The sequence below is a fragment of the Rhinopithecus roxellana genome, chromosome 4 (genome assembly GCF_007565055.1).
Source record: "Rhinopithecus roxellana isolate Shanxi Qingling chromosome 4, ASM756505v1, whole genome shotgun sequence".
NCBI lineage: Eukaryota > Metazoa > Chordata > Mammalia > Primates > Cercopithecidae > Rhinopithecus > Rhinopithecus roxellana.
Genome location: NC_044552.1, coordinates 63,755,945 through 63,780,860, shown reverse-complemented (window position 1 = coordinate 63,780,860; position 24,916 = coordinate 63,755,945). Strand labels below are relative to the sequence as shown.

The following is a 24,916-nucleotide window of genomic DNA, read 5'->3' as shown; positions in this document are numbered from 1 at the left end:
TTCATGTTTAATGTTCTATATTTAGGAGAAGATGGGCGGCTGGCATATGAACAATTGGACAAATTTCCTCGAGACTGTGTCAAAGTCGGAGGTCGTCATGGAACTGAAGTTGCCACAGCCTTTTAATTACAGGTTAACTGCCTAACAGCTGTCTTAATATCTGACCCTTTTCATCAAGATGGTGCTGTGGTTTTGCCTGGAAATTGTTTAGAGCCTGAGAGACATGAAAACTAAAATAAAAATGTAGGCTGGGTGCAATGGCTCATGCCTGTAATCCCAGCACTTTGGGAGCTCAAGGCAGGAGAATTGCTTAAGCCCAGTCGGTTCAAGACCAACCTGGGCAACATAGCAAGGCCCTGTCGCTACAAAAAAAGATTGTTTGATTAGTCAGGCATGGTGGCGTGCACCTGTAGTCCTAGCTACTTGGGAGGCTAAGAGGGGAGGATTGCTTGAGCCCAGAAGATTGAGGCTGCAGTGAGCCATAATTGTACCACTGCACTCCAGACTGGGTGACAGAGCAAAACCCTGTCTCAAAAAACAAAACAACAACAACAAAAATATGTTATAGAAAGAATTCAGAGTCTCATTTCACAGTATCTACTTTTCCTTTGGCCAACATAGGATAGGGCTATGGTATAATTCAATAGATTACATCGTCAATTGTGTCTGATAATACTCAGTGCAAGAGTCCATCTTATCTTAATATTTATGAAATTTTAAAATAGCCATCTTTGTACTTTTTTGCAAGTTTATAAGCTTGAAATAGTCATGTGATACTTCGATAAACATCATATGCCTTGCAGTTTTTCTCTGTCGTGTTCTCAGGGTTGAGTGGTCCCCTTAGCTACCTAACTTTACTTTCAATACAAAGCACAAAAAAGAATCTCTTCAAATAAAAGTTTTCCTGCAGAACCTGGCAAAAATAACCCATTGTGAGAGTTCAGATGTTTTAATTTTATGTGCTCCCAGCTATTCTGGAGTCTGAGGTGGGAGGAACGCTTGAGGCAGAGGTTGCAGTAAGCTGAGATTGCACCATGGCACTCCAGCCCATGTGACAGAGGAATGAGAGCCAGTCTCAAAAAAAAGAAAGAAAGAAAGAAAAAACTCCCACAATTTATTTTGCTTCTTTTCCCCCATCCTGAAAATTCCAAAATCATGTTTCCATTATGGAAAAAAGATAAGTACATGACTAAGAACTACCTTAAGATTATACCTATACACTTAAAAACAAACAAAAAACTCAAAACTTACGCTTTTTTTTTTTAATTAATGAGAGCCATTTTTTATGATATTCTTACCATAGGGGTATTTTGCTGCTCAGACAAATCAAAACCAAAAGCTGTAGATTCACAAACCTGTGATGCTCTTTGAGGTGGAGGAACCTAGAAGTCGGAGAAATCCTAATGGAGTAGGAGTTTAAATTTAAACTCCTTTTATTTAAAGTGGTCCCTCCTTCTGTAAAAATGACCATGGGATTACAAAGAAGGAGGACATCCTGAGGGGTGGTTACAGCCCCCAGGGAAATCACTCACTGGTAGGATTCCCTGGCCAAATAGTTCAAACATCAGGTCCCATTATTGCTTCAGTATCAGAGACGCATTGCGTTCATTAAGCAAAGTACAAGACCATTCAGTAGCTCTTATTAAAATATCTTTTCTTCCTCTAAAGAGTATACAAGGTGAGGTATGCCAAGGTATCAAAACAATATATATGAGTGTAATTTAAACTGTGGGATATCAACTAACTACTATGGGTGTGTTTGTATCATTTAGATGTCATTTTAAATATTTACATTTTAGCAAGACTTTTAAAAAGGACTCATTTCATTTCAAAGTGCAAATTGTTTGCCAGGCTTCTGGCAAATAGTTCTTTCAACTGTGAAGTTATAATGTATATATCTGTATATTTATAAATATTATATATATTCATATATCCTTCACTTTAAAGGTACATTGTACAGGCTGTAGTTAGTATGTATAGTCTATAGTTTATGTTAAATGGTTGAAATGCTTCTTTTTATAGAAAATCAAACACAGATGTTACAGGATTTTGTGTTTGGTTTGTCATTTTTTTATTTTTATTTTTTGACTATTGCATGAGTAATTAATTTCAGATCTTTTGTATTCACTTCTGTATTTTATGTTCGGTTGAGGAGGTGCTTTCAGTTTTGTGGCATTTGTATTCATTGATCTTTCAGTCATGTAAGTTAAAATAAAAATTATTTTTGAATTACTAGCATCATGTGCAGAGTCTGATTTTTTTTTTCATATGCCCTTTCTGAGTTGGTATTTATGGAACACACTGCACCTCATTTTCACCTTGATTTTATTTTATTTATTTATTTATCTATTTTGAGAGAGAGTTTTGCTCTTGTTGCCCAGGCTGGAGTGCAATGGTGCGACCTTGGCTCACTACAGCCTCCACCTCCTGAGTTCAAGCGATTCTTCTGCCTCAGCCTCCCAAGTAGCTGGGATTGCAGGTATGTGCCACCATGCCCAGCTAATTTTGTATTTTTAGTAGAGGTGGGGTTTCTGCATGTTGATCAGCTGGTCTCGAACTCCCAACCTCAGGTGATCTGCCTGCCTCGACCACCCAAAGTGCTGGGATTACAGGCATGAGCCACCACAGCTGGTGATTTCATTTTAAATTTGAAATTCATTTATCTCTAAATAGAGATAATAAATCTCAAATTTGTTGTAAAACTAATTGGACAGCTAAGTTTCACTGTTGTGGTATCTATGAGCAGAGACTATGAGCTCCTTGAGGGCAAACAGGCACGGCGGCTCACGCCAAGATCGTGCCACTGCACTCCAGCCTGGGCAACAGAGTGAGATTCTGTCTCGGGGGAAAAAAAAAGTGCCTTCACTGAGTTGTGTATGTTCTGTTCCCACTCAGACCCCACCAGCATCATCACAAAGGAGCCCCTGACTTTCAACTCTGACAGTATTTACCACGTGACTCATTAAATACCAGTGACTGCTTTTACTGAGTCAGTGGTAAAAACATTTTCCTCTATAAGGTTTGCTACTATACTGTTTAACTAAATTGCCTTAGTTACTTTACAAAATTATAAAGTAAAATTGTAAACCTTAGTTCACTGAAAAATGCCAGTACTTCTTGCTGTATCAGAAAAATTCAAATAAAATATTTTTATCCCTGACCTTTCCTGGAGACAGTACCTCTTAGTAAACAAATATTATCTTTTGATTTTGAGGCAGTCCTAAGTACACCTTGTTCAAGGAATAATAATTGTTTGCTAAAAATTAGATCTCTAACTTCTCACGCATTCAACAAGTATTTGTTGCTTACTTACTCTGAACAAGGTGTATGCCAAGGACTGTTCTTGGCACTGGAGATAGAGTAATGGAGAAAAACAAAAGAAATAACAATCCCTGAACTCCCAGGCCTTATATCCTGGCAAGGGAAGACAGCAAAGCAGAGAAGGGGAAAAATGATTGCACAAAGTGGGGTGAAGAGAGACACAGGGAGAAAGCAAAGATCACAGGTTTAAAGAGAGTGGTCGGAGGCCGGGCACAGTGGTTCACACCTGTAATTCCAGCACTTTGGGAGGCCAAGGCTGAGGATCCCTTGAAGCCAGTAAATCAAGACCAGCCTACACAGCATACTGAAACTCCCATCTCTACAAAAATTTTAAAAACTAGCCGGACGTGGTGGTGTGTACCAGTGGTCCCAACTACTTGGGAGGCTGGAGCGGGAGGACTGCTTGAGCCCAGGAGTTTGAGGCTGCAGTGAGCTATGATTGTGCCACCGCAGTCTAGCCTGGGTGACATAGCAAGACCCCGTCTCAAAAAAAAAAAAAAAAAAAAAAAAAAAAAGGAGTGCAAAGGCCTCACAGAAAATTACATTTGAGGAATGATCTGAGGAGCTATTGGGATGAGTCACATGTATTATCTCTGGGAAGAACATTAGAGGCAGAGGCAACTGGAGGCAACTAAAATATTCCTCCCTAAAATGCTGGAGATTATAGTGAAGAGGTTAAAACAGTCTCCTTTCTGCCTTGGTCAGCTCGTAACCAAAGCTCAGAGACAGCACTGCCAGAGGACCCGGGAATAGACTTCACTCTTCCCATCAATTTACCTTCCCGCATTTTCTTTTTTTTTTTTTTTTTTTTTTTTTTTGAGACGGAGTCTCGCTCTGTCGCCCAGGCTGGAGTGCAGTGGCCGGATCTCAGCTCACTGCAAGCTCCGCCTCCCGGGTTTACGCCATTCTCTCGCCTCAGCCTCCCGAGTAGCTGGGACTACAGGCGCCCGCCATCTCGCCCGGCTAATTTTTTGTATTTTTTTTTTAGTAGAGACGGGGTTTCACCGTGTTAGCCAGGATGGTCTCGATCTCCTGACCTCGTGATCCGCCCGTCTCGGCCTCCCAAAGTGCTGGGATTACAGGCTTGAGCCACCGCGCCCGGCCACCTTCCCGCATTTTCTCACCTTTTGGAAGCCTGAAGATGGTGTTGTCTTTGTCTTGTCACTAGATAGGATTGTGGCTCTTTGTTAAAATACTATTTAAGCAAAGCCCTTAAGCCACTGCTTAGAGAGAGAAATACTTTTGAACTGAAGTCTCTCCTGTGCGTTGGGTACGACACACATTAATAAACTTCCATTTATTTTTCTTTGTTAATCTGACTTTTATTTTCAGGACAGTGTCTCAACTAAAAACCCAAAAAGGGGAAAAAAAGAAATTGTTTTCTCCCTTGCACAACAATAAGTACAAAAGCCTTGAAAAGAGGCCACGCTTGGTGCTTTGGATTTTCTAGTACCCACACTTAAGACAAAGAAAAAAGAACAGAGGATATTAACTGTAATAATATATTTTATTTAACCTAATATAAAATATTTCAAAATATGATCGATATAAAAATTATTGAAATATTTTAAATTTTTTCCTACAAAGTCTTCAAAGTCCAGGGTGCATGTTGCACTTACAGTACATCTCAATTGAGACTAGTCACATTTCAAATACTCAGCCATGTGTGCCTACCTTATTGGACAAGGAAGGTCTGTTTTTCCGAATTGTCCCAGTAATACCCTTTACAGCATACACACACACACAAACACACACACACAGACACATACACACGTATTTATGTACAGAATCCAAGCAGCGATTACATTTTTACTTTTGTTTATTTACTTATTTTTCAAGACGGAGTTTCACTCTTGTTGCCCAGGCTGGAGTGCAATGGCACAATCCCGGCTCACCGCAACCTCCGCCTCCTGGGTTCAAGCGATTCTCCTGCCTCAGCCTCCTGAGTAGCTGGAATTACAGGCATGCGCCACCACGCCCGGCTAATTGTGTATTTTTAGTAGAGATGGGGTTTCGCCATGTTGGTCAGGCTGTTCTTGAACTCCTGACCTCAGATGATCTGCCCACCTCAGCCTTCCAAAGTGCTGGGATTACAGTCATGAGCCACCACACCCAGCCATTTTTTTTTTTATTTTTTATTTTTTGAGGATGGAGTTTCACTCTTGTCACCCAGGTTGGAGTGCAATGGCCAGATCTCAGCTCACTGCAACATCTGCCTCCCAGGTTCAAGTGATTCTCCTGCCTCAGCCTCCTGAGTAGCTGGGATTATAGGTATGCACCACCACGCCTGGCTATTTTTAGTAGAAAAGGGGTTTCACTATATTGACCAGGCTGGTCTCGAACTCCTGACCTCAGATGATGGTCCCCCTGCCTTGGCCTCCCAAAGTGCTGGGATTATAGGTGAGAGCCACTGCACCCGGCCTACATTTTTATTTTAGTTGTCATGTCTCTCAGGTTCTTTTAATGTAGCAGAGTAACCCCAATTTTTTAAGCCTTCACACATTAATATATTTGAAGAGCATATGCAGGTATATTCTGTAGACTGTCTCAAATTTGGGATATGTTTTAAAGTAGAGCCAATACATTCGTTGATAAGTTGAAAATGAGATGTTAGATAGATAGAAGCCAATGATGAATCTAGAATTTTTTATCTGAACAACTAGGAGGATGTAATACCATCTTCCAAGATACAGAAACTGAGAAGCAGCAGGTCTAGGGAGGAAGACCTGGAACTCAGTTTTGGATATGTTAAAACTGAAAAGCGTCTTGGACACTCAAATGGGGATATCAAGCTTATGACTGAATATGAGTCTGGAGTGCAGGTGAGAAATCCAGTTAAAGATATAAAATTGGAGCAGGCGTAGTGGCTCATGCCTGTAATCACAGCACTTTGGGAGGCCAAGGTGGGAGGATTGCTTGAAGCTAGGAGTTCAAAACAGACTGGACAACATAGTGAGACCCCCATTTCTTAAAAAAAAAAATTTAAAAACTTGCCACGTGTGGTGGCCTATTGTCCCTATTACTCAGGAAGTTGAGGCAGGAGGATCACTTGAGCCTAGGAGATCAAGGCCACAATGAGCTATGATTGGGCCACTGCACTCCAGCCTGGGAAACAGGGCAACATGTCTCAAAAAAAATTATATATACATATAATTAATATAATATATACATAATATATATAATTGGGAGTCTTCAGCATATGGGTAACTAGTTAAAGCCATAAACTGGTTTATCTTATCTAGGAAGTATAGATAAAGAAAAAGGGCCGGGCATGGTGGCATGCCTGTAATCCCAGCATTTAGGAAGCCTAGGTGGGTGGATTGTTTGAGCCCAGGAGTTCAAGACCAGCCTGGGCAACATGGCAAAACCTCATCTCTACAGAAAAATTAGCTGGTCATGGTGGTGTGCACCTGTGGTTCCCAGATACTCAGAAGGCTGAGGTAGGGGGATCACCTGAGCCCATGAGGTCGAGGCTACAGTGGGCCAAGATCATGCCACTGCACTCCAGCCTGGGGGACACAGAGAGCCTTGTCTCAAAAGAAAAAAAAAAAAGAACACATACAAAGACTGATGAACCTTGGGGCCTCCAATATTTAGAGGTCATAAAGAAGAAGAGGAACCAGTAAAGGAAAATGATGAGTGGCCAGGAGGAGAAAAATTAGGGGTGTGATATCTTAGAAGCTGGGTGAAATGTGTTTCGGAGAGAAAGGAGTGTCAAATGTCAAAGACTGACAATTCAATGACCGTAACAGGCAATGTCAGTGGAGTCATGGGGTTGAAATCTTGTTTGGAATTCATCCAAGAAAGAATGAGGAAGACTGGAGATGGGGAGTATAGCAGCTCTTTAAAGAGCTATACTGTAAAGGAGAGCGGGGAAGTGAATGTGCAGTCGCTGCGGGGAGAAAGCAAATGAAGTCAAGAGAGTTTTCTTTCTGTAATGAGAAAAAAAGTATAGCGTGTTTGTTGATAATGCAAAGGGTCCAGTTGAGATGGAAAAATTACCAAGATAAGAGAAGAACTGTAGAGCAACATTCTTGAGGTGAGAGGAGCTGATTGACATCTACTGCACAGAGAGAGTATCCATAGTAACAGGAGGAAAGTCAGAGTCTATGGGTACCGCAGATGCAGATAGGTGGATGAATGCACTGGTAAGAGTTATGCAAGGTGTCTTTTCATTGCTCTATTTTCTCAGCAAAATAAGATAAATCTATGATGTAGAGAACTCTCTTTGGGTAGCAAACAAGCAAAAGAGGTAACAATACTATGAAAGATTGATGGAAAGAAGCAAAGTACATGTTGGAATAATCAGACTAGAATGGGCAAGTTCCAAATACACCCTGCCTGAGCAAAGGTTCAAAGACAATAGTGAGATGTATGTGCATTAGGGGAAACAAGTTTAAGTTGAGGTTTTGTACACCAGAGAAATGAAAGTAAAATTGATTTAGTCTAAATAGTAGAAGGCCTTCAATGACAAGCTGAAGAATTTAGGCATCTATTGCTTTCCCTGGTTTGTATATTCCATTCCACAGTGTTGCTAAGTGATGTAGTCCAGAGTTCTTGATTGTGAACTCCTGTGACTGCCAGTGATGCACCTGAAGGACCATTGGCCTTTTTCCACAATGGCTAACAGCCGATTTTCTTGTAGGCAAATTTGGGTTAACATGTATGGGTATTTTGCGGGGCTGTGTCGGCATCTCCAGAAATACTGGTGTGCCACTGTTAAGGGCTTTTTTGTTAAGAAGAAGGAAAAACAAATCCCTTCAGCTGAGACTTATTTTCATAAGGAAAAAATTGTTGTACTTGGTCAAGTGTTGATGAATGAATCCCTACCCATTGAGAAGAGAGCTCAAGCTGCCCAGAAAATTGGACTGCTGGCCTTCACAGGTACTGATCTAACTGGCTGTGCTAAAATGAGTGTTTCATGATACTCATTTTATAACACTGTAGTTTAGTAATTTTTCTTAGCTGTAATCTTAAAATTCTGATAACATTTCATTGGATGAAATTTTTTTGTCTTTGTGCCCAAAATATTACTAATTATTTTATCCTCAAGGATCTCATGTTTTAAAAGAATGTGCCCATCAAATAAACTACTAATTAAATGTCTCCCATTTTTATTAATTAAAATATATATGTACTAAAATGCCTATCAAACTTCTCATTAACATTTTAAAAAATCAAAGACTACAATGATTTGATATAATTTCAACCTAGTGATTTGATTCCAATGCAGAGTAAAACTACCTGATATTTTACTTTTTATTTTATGCATTGTACAGTAAATATCTTAGAAAAATCAGTAAATCTTAATACCCTTAAGACACTTACTAGGTAAGCCAATAGGGGCATTAGTGACAGACAACGATTAATGTATACTTGACTAGAAAGCAAAGTGGAAAATAAAGTGGTAACTGTTTGAACACACATTGCTCTAATAATCATCAAGTCCAAACTCACTCCATTTTTTTCTAATTGATAAATTTTAGGATGTGTAATGAGATTTTATAGACTGTCCTCAATAACACATTTCCTAACAAGAAGCTCTGGCTGGTGGCTATAAGAGTCTTTGATTATGTTTATTATTATTATTAGTTTTGTGGGGTTTTTTTGTCTTTTTTTTTTTTTTTTAGACAGAGTTTTGCTCTTTTTGCCCAGGCTGGAGTGCAATGGCGCTCGACTCACTGCAACCTCCGCCTCCTGGGTTCAAGTGATTCTCCTGCGTCAGTCTCCCAGGTAGCTAGGATTACAGGCGGCTGCCACCATGTCTGGCTAATTTGTTTTTTGTTTTTTGTTTTTTTTGTATTTTTAGTAGATACGGGGTTTCGCCATGTAGGCCAGGATGGTCTTGATCTCTTGACCTCGTGATCCCCCCACCTCGGCCTCCCAAAGTGCTGGGATTACAGGCATGAGCCACTGTGCCCGGCCTATGATTATGATTATGATTATGATTATGATTTTGAGATGGAGTTTTAATCTTGTTGTCCAGGCTTGAATGCAGTGGTGCGACCTCGGCTCACCGCAACAACCTTCCCCTCCAGGGTTCATGCTATTCTCCTGCCTCAGCCTCCCTAGTAGCTGGGATTACAGGTGCCCGCCACCATGCCCAGCTAATTTTTTGTATTTTTAGTAGAGACGGGGCTTCAGCATGTTGGCCAGGCTGGTCTCAAACTCCTGACCTCAGATGGTCCACCCACTTCGGCCTCCCAAAGTGCTGGGATTACAGGCATGAGCCACCACGCCCAGCCCTTAGACTGAGTTTTAAGTGGGAAGATGAATTACTTAGATGTAGTTTGATAGACTAAATCTTTCAAAGAATGGAGTTCAGGAAAGAAAACAGTGAAAGGAATCCTTGTTGCCAGAATGGCCGGGAACCACTGGCACAGAGCTAGAAAGGAGACAGGAAACATAGGAGATGCACCCATCTGAGTGGGGGTTAAGGGCTCCCCCAACATGGGGCGGGGTGAGTTTCCTGTGTAGCTATCTTCACCATTTGTGGGAAGAGCTAGCTAATTATGAAAGGATCAGAATTCCTTAATTTGATGGTATTTAGCCTTAGTTGTTCTGGTAGGAAGCTAGGGAAAGGGCCTCTGCCTAGGCTTCAGGTAAAGCTTTAATGTTGAATAGAATATTCTTAGGACCATGGACCTGTGGAGAACAAGTAAGAGAAATCCAAGTGGGATCAAAACTCCAGTGGCGCCGAGCGTGGTGGCTATACCTGCAATCCCAGCACTTTGGGAGGTGGAGGCGGGTGGATCACCTGAGGTAAGGAGTTCAAAACAAGCCTGGCCAACATGATGAAACCTCGTCTGTACTAAAACTACAAAAATTAGCCGGGTGTGGTGGCACGTTGAACCCAGGAGATGGAGGTTGCAGTGAGCTGAGATCGCGTCACTGCACTCCAGCCTGTACGATAGAGTGAGACCCTGTCTCAGGAAAAAAAAAAAAAAAACCTCCAGTGGCAAGAATCCGACCAGCTTTGTCAGCTACTCCATACCACCTAAAAAGTCTTCATCCCATGTCCTCTTGGCTAGTACCTTGGAGTTTGAGATTTGCACTGGGGCTCAGGTATATGGTGAAAGTACAGTCTAGGGCCAGGCTGGGTCAGTGGCTAAACAAGAAAAATCTTGTAAGGTCGTGTTGGTCCCATAGCTGCAAAAGAGTTGAGGCAAGAAATGTGTAAGGGGAACAAGACAGCAACGAACAAAAATTCAGGAAAACCTCCCTCCCGCCAGTCAGTCCCTGACAGTGCTGCTCAACCTTTCAATTTGCTCTTGGCACTAATGCTCTGGGATCCTTCTTTTTTTCCCCCACCAGTACTAAAGGCAGATAATCCAGAATGAGACCACGAGGGATATTTGCTAAGCGAACGCAACCAGGTTTTATTCACCTTGAAATACTCTTGGCCGGGCACAGTGGCTCACGCCTGTAATCCCAGCACTTTGGGAGCTCAAGGCGGGTGGATCACCTGAGGTCTGGAGTTCGAGACCAGCTGATCAACATGGTGAAACCCCCTCTCTACTAAAAATACAAAAAATTAGCTGGGCGTGGTGGTGCATGCCTGTAATACCAGCTACTTGAGAGGCTGCTGTAGGAGAATCTCTTGAACCTGGGAAGTGGAGGTTGCAGTGAGCTGAGATCGTGCCATTGCACTCCAGCCTAGGCAAAAAGAGCAAAACTCTGTCTCAAAAAAAAAAAAAAAAAAAAGAAATTTTTAAATACCAGCTTTACATAAATGATTGTTGACTCTGGTCTGTTTCTGACACCTTTCCAGAAAAAAGTCCATTGTTCAGGTACACCAAAGAGGAAGAAGAGCTGTGTAGGCCACCCTCTACAAAGCTTTATAAACCTCTGGATCTAACTCACAAGCTTCCGGAAGAGACTACAGACCTTAGGCCAGGAGATGAAAGCGTTCAGTAGCAAAGTCACACCTGTCCAATTCCCTGAGCTTTGCTCACTCAGCTATTACGGGATGGCAAAGGTGGTGTTGCTTTCATCTTCAGGCAGAAGCCCCTTCCCATCTCCCTAAAGGGCTGCAGGCTCAGTTCTCATGCTGTCCTTGGGTGGGCATCTGTTAACAGAGGAGAATGTCTGGGTGGTGGCAGCTTTGCTCTGAGTGCCTATAAAGCTAATACTTGGTGCTAGAAACATCATCATTATTAAACTTTAGAAAAGCAGCAGCCATGTCCAGTTAGGCTCATGTTGCCTCAGTGCTTAAGTGCCTGCAGAAGCTGCCTGCCAAGCTCCCCTTCCTACACCTGGCACGCTGAGGGGTCTGCACAAGGCTTTGTCAACCAAAGACAGCTCCCCCCTTTTGATTGCCTGTAGACTTTGGAGCCAAGAAACACTGTGTGACTCTACACACACCTCATGTGGTTTAGCTTCAAAGTCATTGATGCAACTTAAAAGGAAACAGTTTAATGGTGGAAATGAACTACCATTTATAACTTCTTTTTTTTAATTGAGAAAATGATTCACGAATTCCAAATCAGATTGCCAGGAAGAAATAGGACATGACCATACTGGGCCCTGTGATTCTCCCAGCCCCTGCTGTCCACTAGGTGAGAGGAAAAACTCTTTACTTCTGCTCCTGGCAGGGACTTCTGGGTGGTGGGAGAAACCAGAGATGGGAATGAGGAAAATAGGAACTTTCGCAGAAGCCTCTGGGCAGCTGGGACGGAGCCCCTGACGTTACTTCTCTCGCATCTGTCCTGCCTTCTTTCCCTCTGCGCGACTGTGGGGCGGGATTCAGAGTGCTTCGTCTGGTCACCGGGAGAAGAGGAGTTCCTGCACATGCAAGTCTTGCTCTGTGGCTGTCATTTGCATTTGGGAGGTGTTCTGTATGTCTGTATGTTGGGGACTGCCTGTATTTGGAAGGTTTAAAACCTAGCATCCTGTCCTCACCCTCTAAGCTGCACTGAGAAATGACTTGTCTGTATTTGTATTAAGCCTTAACACTTTTCTTAAGTGCATTCGCTGCCAACATTTTTCTAGAGCTATACCAAAACAAAAAGCCTGTACTCACATCACAATGTCATTTTGATAGGAGCGTTTTGTTATTTTTACAAGGCAGAATGGGGTGTAACAGTTGAATTAAACTTAGCAAACATGTGCTCAGAAAAAAAAAAAAAAAAGAAAAGAAAAGAAAAAATGAAAGAAAGAAATACTCACTCCTGGGTGCTTGCTTAAAGGAACCAGGGAGGAGACCAGCAAGCAGAGACCTTCCCAGGCTTTTCATATCACTGCTTGCTTATTGACACACACTTTCTGGTCTTCATGGCAGCAGCATGGGAGGTGAGGGAAAAAGACAGGAAAATTCAAAGTATCCAAAGTATCCTCTATAGGGCAACGAGAATATGAACATATAGGAGCATTCAAAGTGTTATTAGCTACTAGATACACCAAATACTTCTGGAAATGCAAATGCTTGTTTTACAGGAGGACCACCTGCTGGGAAATTTGCAGCTGAGTACATGAAAGAAGTGGCTCACTTATTGCAAGATGAGGAGGTGGCACCAAAAATAAAGATCCTGCTGCTCCAGAGTGTGGCATGTTGGTGTTACTTAAACCCTGTCAGCCAGAAAAGAGCCCAAAGTCTGCAATTTATTCCTATTCTCGTTCATTTTTTTGAAGGCAGATTCGAGTCTACTATCAAAAGTGAAATAAACAGCTACCTCCTCCTTAAATTTTGGACTTGTTACGTTCTCTCTGTCATGACATGCAATAACTTGTCTTACGTCAAGGAGCTTAAAGAGCACAGGGCTCTAAAATATCACTTGCAAATGTTGGCTGCTGAGAATTGGTCTGGATGGACAGAGAATTTTGCAGAAGTGCTGTATTTCCTAATTGGTTTTCACAGGAGTTAGTTTCTCTAAATCCAGTTACATGTTGCAGCTCTCTGTGCCATTGTATTACCCTGGAAAACTGAAATAAACAATAAAAGTCGATGTTTTCCTTTGTAGTTGAAGAGTTCTGTATAGATTTTCATACAGTTAACGGCAATAATCAAACTTCAGAAAAGCAATGCTGTTTAAAATTACCTCGTAGAGAGAGCCCGTTGAGCTTGCTCATGAGTGTATTCTCTCCCATTAGGAAATAAAGATGTTAAAGCACGCCGTTAGATACAATGGGGAATATGAATGAAACCACCTTTGCACAAATGATGACAGTGAGAAAAATCTGACAGCGAAAGAAAGCTGACCTCACTGACGCCACCTTGCTTCTAACCTCTAAGCTGCCCTTGTTCATTCCTGGGCATAGGCCAAACTAACTTTGGGAAGAATTTAGTTCATAGTTTATGAAACAAAGATGATTACCTAGACTCTTCCCTGAAACAAACTCCCTCCTTGCTTGGGGACTGGACTGCTTCTATAAAACTAACACATTAGCCACAGATTGGAAATTATGGCTCAGGAGTCATGCAGCCAGAGGCCACCAGATTCCAACCTCCCCAGTTGCACCTACAGATTAGTATTGAAAAACCTAAGATTGGTATTTGAGGTATTTTTCAGATCCTTCATTCTGATGGATCAGCTGGCACCACCCAGACTGCCAAGCTGGTTCTTTTGATCTTATGGTCACCAACCAGCAACTGACTCAGCACAAGAGGACAAGTTCCAGCCTCCTATGATTTCATCCCCAATGGAACCAGTCAGCATTCCTCATTCCCTAGCCCCCTGTCCACAAAGCTATCCTTAAAAAATCCTAGCCTCCAAATTTTCAGAGAGGCTGATTTGAGTAATATTAAAACTCCAGTCTCCCATTTAGCCAGCTCTATGTGTATTAAAATCTTTCTCTATTGCAGTTCCCCTGTCTTGATAAATCTGCTCTGTCTGGGCAAAGAGCAAGAAGAACTCATGGGGCAGAAACATGAACACTCGTAAAATTACAGAACTGAAATATTATTTTTTGCCACCTATTATACAAAGGCTAGAGAGAATGTATATCCTCAATGTCTACCATTAAATCATGAAACTCTTATTTTCTAATATATCTTTTTTTGAAGTTGATTAAAAATATGTATTTTATAATTGATTTCCCATTGGAAAAAAATATATGCTGGTTTTTTTTTTAACCATATGCTTCTGTGTGGTAAAACAAAATCATTAAAATTTAAAAAAGACCTCATAAAAATTAAGTTCATAGAATGGAAATTCATCAGAAGATGCATCATGTATATAACTGTTAGGAGCAATGATGCACTTTGGGAGTTATTAGATGACATTAAACCAAGGCACCCAGAAAAGCCAAATCCTAGCCCCACCCACAGCCACCTCCTTCAGCAGGCACTATTGACCCACCTGAATCCTTTCAGCCCTATTTCAGTACAGAACCTCCGGTGGCGGTGCTTTTGAGGTGGTTCTCGAGCTATCAGAGCATGATCTGGTTGCACATAGGGCTGACTGGGTTAGCACTGGAATTGGCACTCCTCTTGCCTACCTCCACCTGCAGCAGCTCCACTGGCACAAATGTCTGGATGGAGATGGAGCACATGTGTTCCAACGCCTAAAGTTAGGTAGGCTCTTAGATTTTCATAAAAAGATGTTATTCTCTCTGTTTTGTCTACTAATCTGCAACAGAATACCTGCACTCTATGTGTGTTAACCAACCTCATCAAAAATTTTATTCGAAAAAATAATATTGGCAGAAAAGTGCCTAAGGGATATGTACCTGATTCTCTAACTACAGTTAGAGAATCTAGCTTCTCTAGCTTCAGTTGCAACCATAACATTGAATTATGTACTTTCATCTTTCACAGACTTGCTTTGACTGAGCTGTGCTATAGTGTTAGACACAGAGGGGGCTATTAAAAAAACACACACACAGTAACGTAGATTCGTGATCCTCACTTGTATTTGGGACAGGAGTGTTGTGGAGGATGCTAATCACATCATCAGATGGGGTTTCCTTAAGAAGGATCTGGAGGAGAATTTTCTCAGATCTTAGACCAGAAAAAGCTATGTTCTGCTGAGCATTTCCATTCTTTGTGGTTTTGTGAAGTGTGGAATGTAGAGTTTCTCAACTAGAATCTAGTTGATAGGAATAGATTAAGGGTTGGAAACTGCAAGCTCCATTTAGATACTGAATTACTGTCAGGAATTACTTTTTTTCTTTTTTTTTTCTTTTTTTAAATTTTATTTATTTATTTATTTATTTATTTATTTTGAGATCGCCTCTTACTCTTTCATCCGGGCTGGAATGCAGTGGTGCAATCATAGCTCATGCCACTGAGCTATGAACCTTATCAAGACAGGGGAATTGCAATAGAGAAAGAGTTTAATATACGTAGAGCTGGCTAAATGGGAGACCAGAGTTTTGTTATTACTCAAATCAGTGTCTGAAAATTTGGAGGCATAGATCATACAAAACCTTGAACTCCTGGGCTCAAACAATCCTCCTGCCTCAGCCTCTCATGGAGCTAGAATTACAGGTGCAAGCCACTATGCCCTGCTAATTTCTTTTTCATATATATGTGTATATATATGTATATATGTATATATATATATATGTGTATATATGTGTGTGTGTATATAGATATATGAAAAGTTTACACACGTTTTTTAAATAGAGATGGAGTCTTGCTATTTTGCCCAGGCTGATCTTGAACTCCCAGGCTGAAGCATTCCCTCCTGTCTTGGCCTCCCATAGTTTTGGGATTACAGGCGTCAGCCATCACATTCAGCCTTTGAATGCTTTTAAAATTAAGTTTTTATGTCAAAGAAGTGCACATACACAGTTTAAAAAGTCAAATAATGCGAGGCCTCTAGTGAGAAACAGCAGCCCCTGAGTCCCCTCCTCATTTACACTCCCAGAGGGAACCATCTGAATTCTTTCAGTTGTTTCTTCTGGTATTTATTTACCTCCATATTTCTAAATAATTTATATATATTGTTAATTCTTGTCTTTTTTTTTTTTTTTTTCAATTTTGGGGATTTTTGTTCGTCCTTCCGAATAGGACAGATGGAATCTGGCACTCTAACACTCATCTTGCCTACCTCCACCTGCCCTCCTCTTCCTCTCGATGTAATTATGTCACAATTGTTGACTTAAAAAATACGATAGCTGGGCACAGAGGCTCACACCTGTAATCCCAGCACTTTGGGAAGCTGAGGTGGGAAGACTGCTTGAGGCTAGCTTGGGTAACAGCAAGACCCAGCTCTGTTATAAATAAATAAATTAATTAAAATGCAATATGATTAATTCAGTATTTTTCAAGGCTAAGTCATACAGGATAGTATGATTACACTTCCTTCTTTCCACAACTCTGTTTTCTTCGGAGTTCTTTTGTTTTGTTTTGTTTTTGAGATGGAGTCTCACACTGTCACCCAGCCTGGAGAGCAGTGACATGATTTCGGCTCACTGTAACCTCCGCCTCCCAGGTTCAAGTGATTCTCCTATCTCAGCCTCCCAAGCAGCTGGGACTACAGGTACGCGCCACCACGCCCGGCTAATTTTTTCGTATTTTTTTTTTTTTTTTTTTTTTTTTTTTTTTTTTTTTTTTTTTTTTTGAGACGGAGTCTTGCTCTGTCACCCGGGCTGGAGTGCAGTGGCCAGATCTCAGCTCACTGCAAGCTCCGCCTCCCAGGTTCACGCCATTCTCCTGCCTCAGCCTCCCGAGTAGCTGGGACTACAGGCGCCCGCCACTCGCCCGGCTAGTTTTTTGTATTTTTAGTAGAGACGGGGTTTCACTGTGTTAGCCAGGATGGTCTCGATTCTCCTGACCTTGTTGATCCGCCCGGTCTCGGGCCTCCCAAAGTGCTGGGATTACAGGCTTGAGCCACCGCGCCCGGCCCATTTTTTCGTATTTTTAATAGAGACGGGGTTTCATCATATTGGCCAGGCTGATCTCAAACTCCTGACCTCGCCATCCACCCGCCTCCACCTCCCAAAGGGATTTCAGGCATGCGCCACCGCGCCCAGGTGGAGTTTGTTTTTAACTTAGTTTTCTGAATACCTATCACTACTTTATTCCCACACTTTCCTCTCTATGTCTAACATCTCTCAATACAATCATGCATCGAGTAACTGTCAGCTCCAGCTCCACCATCTTCTTGCCCCAATCTGGGCCTGCCCTATAGCTAACAAAGACAGTATTTTAGGGGTTCCCTTCAACATCCAGGACCCCCCATTACCCCCCTCATCTTGAAGACTGTTTCCTGTATATTATCTCTTCCCTTTTCCTGGTTCATTCCAACATTTTAATTTGAAAATTTTTCAGTAGTTTCCTGAGAATGAAGGGGAGGTAAATGTTGTGAGCATTTGCATGTCCAATGATGTCTTTATTCTTCACTTGATTAATAATTTGAGTTCAGCCTGTCCCTGAACCAAGAGAAGCAGCTGAGAACATCAGTGCTCTGTGCAAGCCCTCACTCCCCAGACGAAGAAGGGAAGAGCTGAGGCAAGCACATGAGGTTTGTTCTTCCCAAAGTCACTAATCAGGTAAGTCCCTCATCTCCACTAAAGCCAGGAGTGTTGCAGGCATTGGAGCTTCCTACTCCAGGAAGAAAACATCAGATATGGAAAAGCAGCATACATGCAACCAATTAAAATGTATAAACTCATGTAAGGATAAAAAGAAAAGAAGAAGTAGCTTCTTCTGTATCTTTCCAGAAGTATTCTATCTATATACGAGAAAATATACATTTATCCCTTTCTTTGTCTTTAACATATACTAGCATTCTATACATACATAATTTATTTCACACTTGGTTCTACATCTTAAAGAGTTTAATTCTTTTCTACTGCTTCAGAGTATTTCATTGTATGACTGTACTATACAGTTGACCTTGAACAATATGGGTTTGAACTGCTCAGGTCCACTTATATGAAGATTTTCTTCTGCCTCGGCCACCCGAGACAGCAAGTCTGCCACCGAGACTCCTCTTCAGCCTACTCAATGTGAAGATGATGAGGATGAAGACCCTTATGATGAACCACTTCTGCTTAATGAATAGTTAAAAATATTTTCTCTTCTTTATGATCTGCTTAATTCTTTTCTCTACTTTACTTTATTGTAAGAACACAGGATATAGGCCAGGTGCGGTGGCTCACACCTGTAATTCCAGCACTTTGGTAGGCTGAGGAGGTTGGATCATGAGGTCAGGAGTTCGAGACCATCCTGGCCAACATAGTGAAACCCCATCTCTACTGAAAATACAAAAAATTAGCCAGGCATAGTGGCGTGTGCCTGTAGTCCCAGCTACTTAGGAGGCTGAGGCAGGAGAATCGCTTGAACCCGGGAGGCGGAGGTTGCAGATCGCGCCACTGTGCTCCAGCCTGGGAAACAGAGTGGGACTCCGTCTCAAAAAAAAAAAAAGGAACAAAGGATATAATACATATAACATACAAAATATGTGTTGATCAACTGTTTATATTATCAGCAAGGCTTCCAGTCAACATTAGGCTGATAATTAAGTTTTGAGAGAGCAAAAAATTATATGCAAGGCTGAGCATAGTGGCATGCCTGTAATCCCAGCTACCTGTAAGACTGAAGCAGGTGGATCACTTGAACCCAGACTAAAAAACATAAGACCTTGCCTCAAATAAAAACTAATTTCAGCGGAGTGGGGTGGGGCTCATGCCTGTAATCCTAACACTTTGGGAGGCCTAGATGGGAGGATTGCTTGAATCTAAGAGTTCAAGACCAGTCTGGGCAACACAGTGAGACACCTCTACAAAAAATAAAATTAGCCAGGTGTGATGGTGTGTGCCTATAGTCCCAGCTACTTGGGAGGCTGAGGCAGGAGGATTGCTTGAGCCCAGGAGGCAGAGGTTGTAGTGAGCCAAAATTGTGCCACTGCACTCCAGGTGACAGAGTGACACCCTGTCTCAAATAACAATAATAATTTCAAAGCAGAAAATTTATCTAGGTCAGTTGTGGTGGCTCACACCTGTAATCCCGGCACTTTGGAAGGCTTAAGTGGGCAGATCACCTGAGTCCAGGAGTTCAACATCAGCCTGGCCAACATGGTGAAACTGACGTCTCTCCTAAAAATACAAAAACTAGCCGGGCATGGTGGTGTGTGCCTGTAATCCCAGCTATTCGGGAGGCTGAGACAGGAGAATCACCAGAACCCAGAGGCAGAGGTTGCAGTGAGCCAAGATCACGCCACTGCATTCAAGCCTGGGTGATAGAGCCAGACTCCGTCTCAAAAAAAGAAAAAAGAAAATTTATCTAAATTTTAAAAGCAGAAGATTGCCAAAGAAAATTTTGATTAGCCAGGCATGGTGGCACGTGCTTGTGGTCACAGGTACTTGGGAGGCTGAGGCAGGAGAATCTCTTGAACCGAGGAGGCGGAGGTTTCAGTGAGCAGAGATGGCGCCACTGCACTCCAGCCTGGGTGACAGCGCGAGACTCCGTCTCAAAAAAAACAAGGCGGGGGGGGCGGGGGCCGGGCGCAGTGGCTCAAGCCTGTAATCCCAGCACTTTGGGAGGCCGAGGCGGGTGGATCACGAGGTCAGGAGATCGAGACCATCCTGGCTAACACAGTGAAACCCTGTCTCTACTAAAAATTACAAAAAAAAAAAAAAAAAAAAAACTAGCCGGGCGTGGTGGCGAGTGCCTACAGTCCCAGCTACTCGGGAGGCTGAGGCAGGAGAATGGCATGAACCCGGGAGGCGGAGCTTGCAGTGAGCTGAGATCCGGCCACTGCGCTCCAGCCTGGGCAACAGAGTGAGACCCTGTCTCAAAAAAAAAAAAAAGAAAAGAAAAAGAAAAATTTATATGCGGATTTTCAACTGTACAGATGTTGGCTTCCCTAATTACTTGTTCAGGGGTGAACCGTAATTTATATAACCAGTCCTATACTGATGAACATTTAGGTTATTTCCAATATTTTGATAGTTCAAAGTTGTAATGAATAACCTTAAATATGTGTGATTTCACATGTGTGAGTGTATCTGTTGAGTAAGTTTCTAGAAATGGGATTGCTCAGCCATACTTCATCTTTTGCTTTTGTTTTATTCTGTTCCCTGCATTGTGACTTTTGCCTCACCTTCTGTTGACTCTGCTTTGTCAGCACGGGATTATGTTTTTTACAGCTTACTGACATTTTAATAAGGTTTGGGAAAGACAGAAATTAAATGGCTCTGTTCAATTGACATGTTTAACCAGAAATTGCTGAAGGCCTCTCTGTGACAATGTTTAGAGAAATTTTGGTTAACATTTTATCTACGGAAGATTAGCTTATAAGTTAGTCTAATAATATGTTCTACTCAAATTCCTTTTTGGTATCTGGAACCCCTTTAAGTTGAAGGAAGTAAGATACAAGGTTCAGATTTGAGCTGAGGCATTTTTACTCTAAACTTTGAATTTTAAACTGGCTTACCAAAGCTTTAACAACAGTGATTTTGTTTTCCTTTGCTGTCCCTTCTAAGTTCATCTCTCCCAACATTTGAGTTTTCCTAGAAGCAAATCAGAGGATTTGCTTCAGGATTTGAGATATTATTTGGGAGGTGATCTCGGGAACTAGCAATAGGAAAGGGAAGAAAGCCAACAAAAGATGTCGTATGAAGAAAGCTGCCGCTGTAGGTAAACGGAGGCTTAATCCTGCTGGGAAACCGTCTGGTAAACACACAACACACACACCGTAAGAGTTATTTCATCCAGAGGTCCCAAGGAGCTCAGATATGTATACACCAATTCTTGTCCTTCTCGGTTGACCTAACAACCTAGTTACAACCTAAAAGTCAACTGAAATATCTTGAAGGGTGTGGGACAGACAAGGAAATTTTCTACACAAACCAAAAGTACAAGGGCCCTAAGGCAGTGTGGTGGACCGTTTGTTGCTTTTTGGCTCACTAGAATTTATTCTTTCTTCTAATAACACTTCTGTTTATTTGGGGGAGATATCTTACCTATGATGTAGTCTTAAAATTCATTTCTAGCTGCTCTTGGATTAGCTTTTCTCTTCCCTTCCTATAATTATCCTCCATTTGGTCTTACTGCATCAACCTCCAAAAGAATTGGAAATAATTGTGGTCCATCCTTTTCTACTCTTGACCTTGAAGCTAATTCCAAAGCTTCCCCATGAAGCACTATGTTAAACGTGGGTAGCGTAGTTTCTTTCAGGTTACAATTTTTTTATTTTCCTAGCTTACCAAGAGTTTTTACCAGAAAGGGTGTTGGATTTTTTCAATGCTATTTTACCATCTATTAAGAGGATATGCTTTTTCTCCTTTAATATAAATAATTCATGTTTACTAACATTGTAGCAGTCTTGCATTCCTGAGATAAACCCTAACTTGTTCATCATTTTATCTTTTAGTAGATTAGACTTGCCATTTTATGTATGATTTTTCAATCTGTATTAATAGGGCTCTAGACTCCGCCACTCCAACCTTATGGTCCATCCTCATAATCTTCTTTTTTTTTTTTTTTTTTTGAGATGAGGTTTTGCTCTTGTTGCCCAGGCTGGAGTGCAAAGACGCAACCTCGGCTCACTGCATCCTCTGCCTCCTGGGTTCAAGTGATTCTCCTGCCTCGTCCTCCCAAATAGCTGGGACTACAGGTGTGTACCACCACACCTGGCTAATTTTGTATTTTTAGTAGAGACGGGTTTTCACCATGTTTGTCAGGCTGGTCTCGAATTCCTGACCTCAAGTAATCCACCCACCTGGGCCTCCCAAAGTGCTGGGATTACAGGCATGAGCCACCGCACCCAGCTGGTCCATCCTCAAATCTTGCTATCATTTATGCTAGCCTTGTAAAACATATTGGCAAATTAGTTCAGTCTAATCTAGACTTCATGCATACTGTTTTTCCAATGGATTCTTATCCATTTGCCATTTCCCTAAGGAAGCTCAACTGCATGTTATTAAACCAGCTTCAAAGAACTTGTTCTAACTGGCCAGGCTCCCTCACCCCTTCTCCAAGGTATTTTCATTGACATGGTTTTCTTTGCTTTATTTTTTGAGACAGACTCTCACCCTGTCACCCAGGCTGGAATGCAATGGCGCAATCTAGGCTCACTAAAACCTCTGCCTCCCACGTTCAAGCAATTCTTGTGCCTTAGCCTCCCGAAAAGCTGTGACTACAGGTGTGCGCCACCATGCCCAACTAATCTTTTGTATTTTTAGTAGACACAGCATTTTGCCATGTTAGCCAGGCTGGTCTCAAACTCCTGGCCTCAAGTGATCTGCCTGCCTCAGCCTCCCAAAGTGTAGGGATTACAGGCGTAAGCCATCACACCTGGCTGACATGTTATACTAACATTTGATACCTAATTAAAAATCAGACTCACCTTCCACAGGAAATTCCTACAAATTCTCCTTCACTAGGGTCAGTTCCCAGGGACTAGAAGCTTAAAATGTGTCCCCAAAATCAGCCCCTACATGACCCCTAGGCAACTATTAATCTGCTTTCTCATTATACTTTGTAGTTTTGTGGTTTTAAATAAATGGAAGCATACAGTATGTATTTACCTGGCTTCTGTCACACAACATTGAGATTCATCCATGTGGTGTGTACCAATTTTTATCCCCCTTTTTTTTGAGACAGAGTCTCGCTCTGTCCCCCAGGCTGGAGTGCAGTGGCGCGATCTCGGCTCACTACAAGCTCTGCCTCCCAGGTTCACGCCATTCTCCTGCCTCAGCCTGCTGAGTAGCTGGGACTACAGGTGCCCACCACCAGGCCTGGCTAATTTTTTGTATTTTTTAGTAGAGACAGGGTTTCACTGCATTAGCCAGGATGGTCTCAATCTCCTGACCTCGTGATCCGCCCGCCTCGGCCTCCCAAAGTGCTGGGATTACAGGTGTGAGCCACCGCACCCAGCCTTTTGTCCCCTTTTTATCACTAAATAGTATTCCACTGTATGGTTATACCATAATTCATCCACTCAGTTACCAATGGATATTTTGGCTATTACAAATAAAGCTATGAAAATGTGCGAACTACTCTTCATGTGGACATATGCTTTCGTTTCTCTTGGGTAAATACCCGGGGTGGAATGGCTGAGTCATATAAAATGTGTATGTATAACTTTCAAGGAATTGTTCAGCTTTTCTACAGCAGTTGCAGCATTTAACATTGCCACCACCACTGCAGGAGGGTTTCAGATGCTTCACATCCTTAACACTTGATATAGTTGTTTTTATTTTTCAAACTTAAAACAATTCTGAAAGGTATGTAGCAGTTATCTGGTTGTCATTTAATTTGCACTTCCTTAATGACTAATGTTGAGCATTACATTAAGCATCTTTTCATGCACTTATTTTCCATCTCATATATATCCCAGTTCTTTATAGATACAAATACTTTGTTGGCTATGTTCTACAAATATGTTCCCCCAGTCTGCTCTTGCCTTTTCATTTGCCTGTCTTTCAGAAAGTTTTTAAAATTTACAAAGTTTAAATTTAAAGTTTATGCTTTTTTGTGTCCTATTTTGAGAACTCTCTGCCAAATCCAAAGTCACTAAGAATTTTCTATATAATCTTCTAGAAGTTTTATGGTTTTAGCTACTACTTTAGTTTTTTAATCCCCTTCAATTCCCTCTCCTTTTGCTCTACACCATCAAATCCTGGCATTTTACAAAAATACTTTCTATTTGCCGAGTCCCTATTCTACTTACCTATTTTCTTTCTTAAGCATGCTAAAAGGCCTCTCAGCTGATTCTCCTCGTGCTCTAATCCAGAATATTCTTCAATTCCTTTTTTAAAATTAATTCACCTATTCTTTAATTCTATCTTTAGGCTAGTGATCCAAACCTGAAACATACAGAGCCACACTAACGTAACTGCCACTAGCTTCTTGTAGTGACTTAAAATGTCCATACCTCATTCACACTAGCCACACTTCAAGTGCTAAACAGCCACACAGGAATGGCTACCATACTGTACAGCAGATATTCTCATCATCCCAATAAGTTCTACTGGACAATGTTGTTACAGATTAGTAATAGCTTCCATTTTTAAGGCACTTAGTCCAGACACTAAAGGTTTTAATCTTCACGATAACACTGTGAGGTAGGCTTTATCTCAGTATTAAAGAAAATCAAGGCCAGGTGCAGTGGCTCACGCCTATAATCCCAACACTTTGGAGGATGAAGCAGGTGGATCACTTGATGCCAGGAATTCAAGACTAGCCTGGGCAACGTGGCGAAACCCCGTCTGCACAGAAAATTAGCCGGGTGTGGTGGCACGCACCTGTAGTCTCAGCTACTTGGGAGGCTAAAGTAGGAAGATCACTTGCGCCCAGCAGGTGGAGGCTGAAGTGAGCTGAGATTGCACCCCTGCACTCCCACCTGGGTGACAGAGTGAGACCCTGTCTCAAAAAAAAAGGAGAGAAAATTAAGGTTCTGTAAGGATACTTACCTAAAACAATCCTTTCAAAAGCTTGAGGCCAGGCGTGGTGCCTCACACTTGTCATCCCAACACTTTGGGAGGCCGAAGTGGGCGGATCACTTGAGGTCCGGAGTTCGAGACCAGCCTGGCCAACATGGTGAAACCTCGTCTCTACTAAAAATACAAAAATTAGCCAGGTGTGGTGGCAGGCATCTGTAATCACAGCTACTCCGGAGGCTGAGGCAGAATCACCTGAACCATGGAGGCAGAGCTTGCAGTGAGCCGAGATGGTGCCACTGTACTCCAGCCTGGGCAACAA

The 24,916-nt window shown here is 41.9% G+C and overlaps 2 protein-coding genes across 4 annotated transcripts in view; both read left to right on the top strand.

The window, feature by feature from the left end:
- Positions 1-2,238, top strand: part of RIPOR2 (RHO family interacting cell polarization regulator 2) — a 243,604-nt gene extending 241,366 nt beyond the window's left edge. For all 3 annotated transcript variants that reach the window (XM_030928118.1, XM_010365178.2, XM_030928119.1), the window contains exon 22: positions 26-2,238. In XM_030928118.1, coding sequence (XP_030783978.1) covers positions 26-126 — 101 coding nt within the window. In that variant the 3' untranslated portion in view covers positions 127-2,238. The remainder of the gene's footprint in view (positions 1-25) is intronic.
- A 4,550-nt stretch (positions 2,239-6,788) lies between these two features.
- ARMH2 (armadillo like helical domain containing 2) lies at positions 6,789-13,279 on the top strand. The gene is made up of 2 exons (XM_010365199.2): positions 6,789-8,205; positions 12,757-13,279. Exons 1-2 carry the CDS (start codon positions 7,908-7,910, stop codon positions 13,182-13,184), a joined length of 726 nt encoding a protein of 241 aa, XP_010363501.1. The 5' UTR covers positions 6,789-7,907; the 3' UTR covers positions 13,185-13,279.
- Positions 13,280-24,916: the final 11,637 nt, after the last annotated feature.

Excerpts from the sequence above, each read along its gene's own strand:
- ARMH2 (XM_010365199.2), top strand. The coding sequence starts at position 7,908 with ATGCACCTGAAGGACCATTGGCCTTTTTCCACAATGGCTAACAGCCGA. Across the intron at positions 8,206-12,756 it reads TGGACTGCTGGCCTTCACAG|GAGGACCACCTGCTGGGAAA; the intron begins GTACTGATCTAA and ends CTTGTTTTACAG.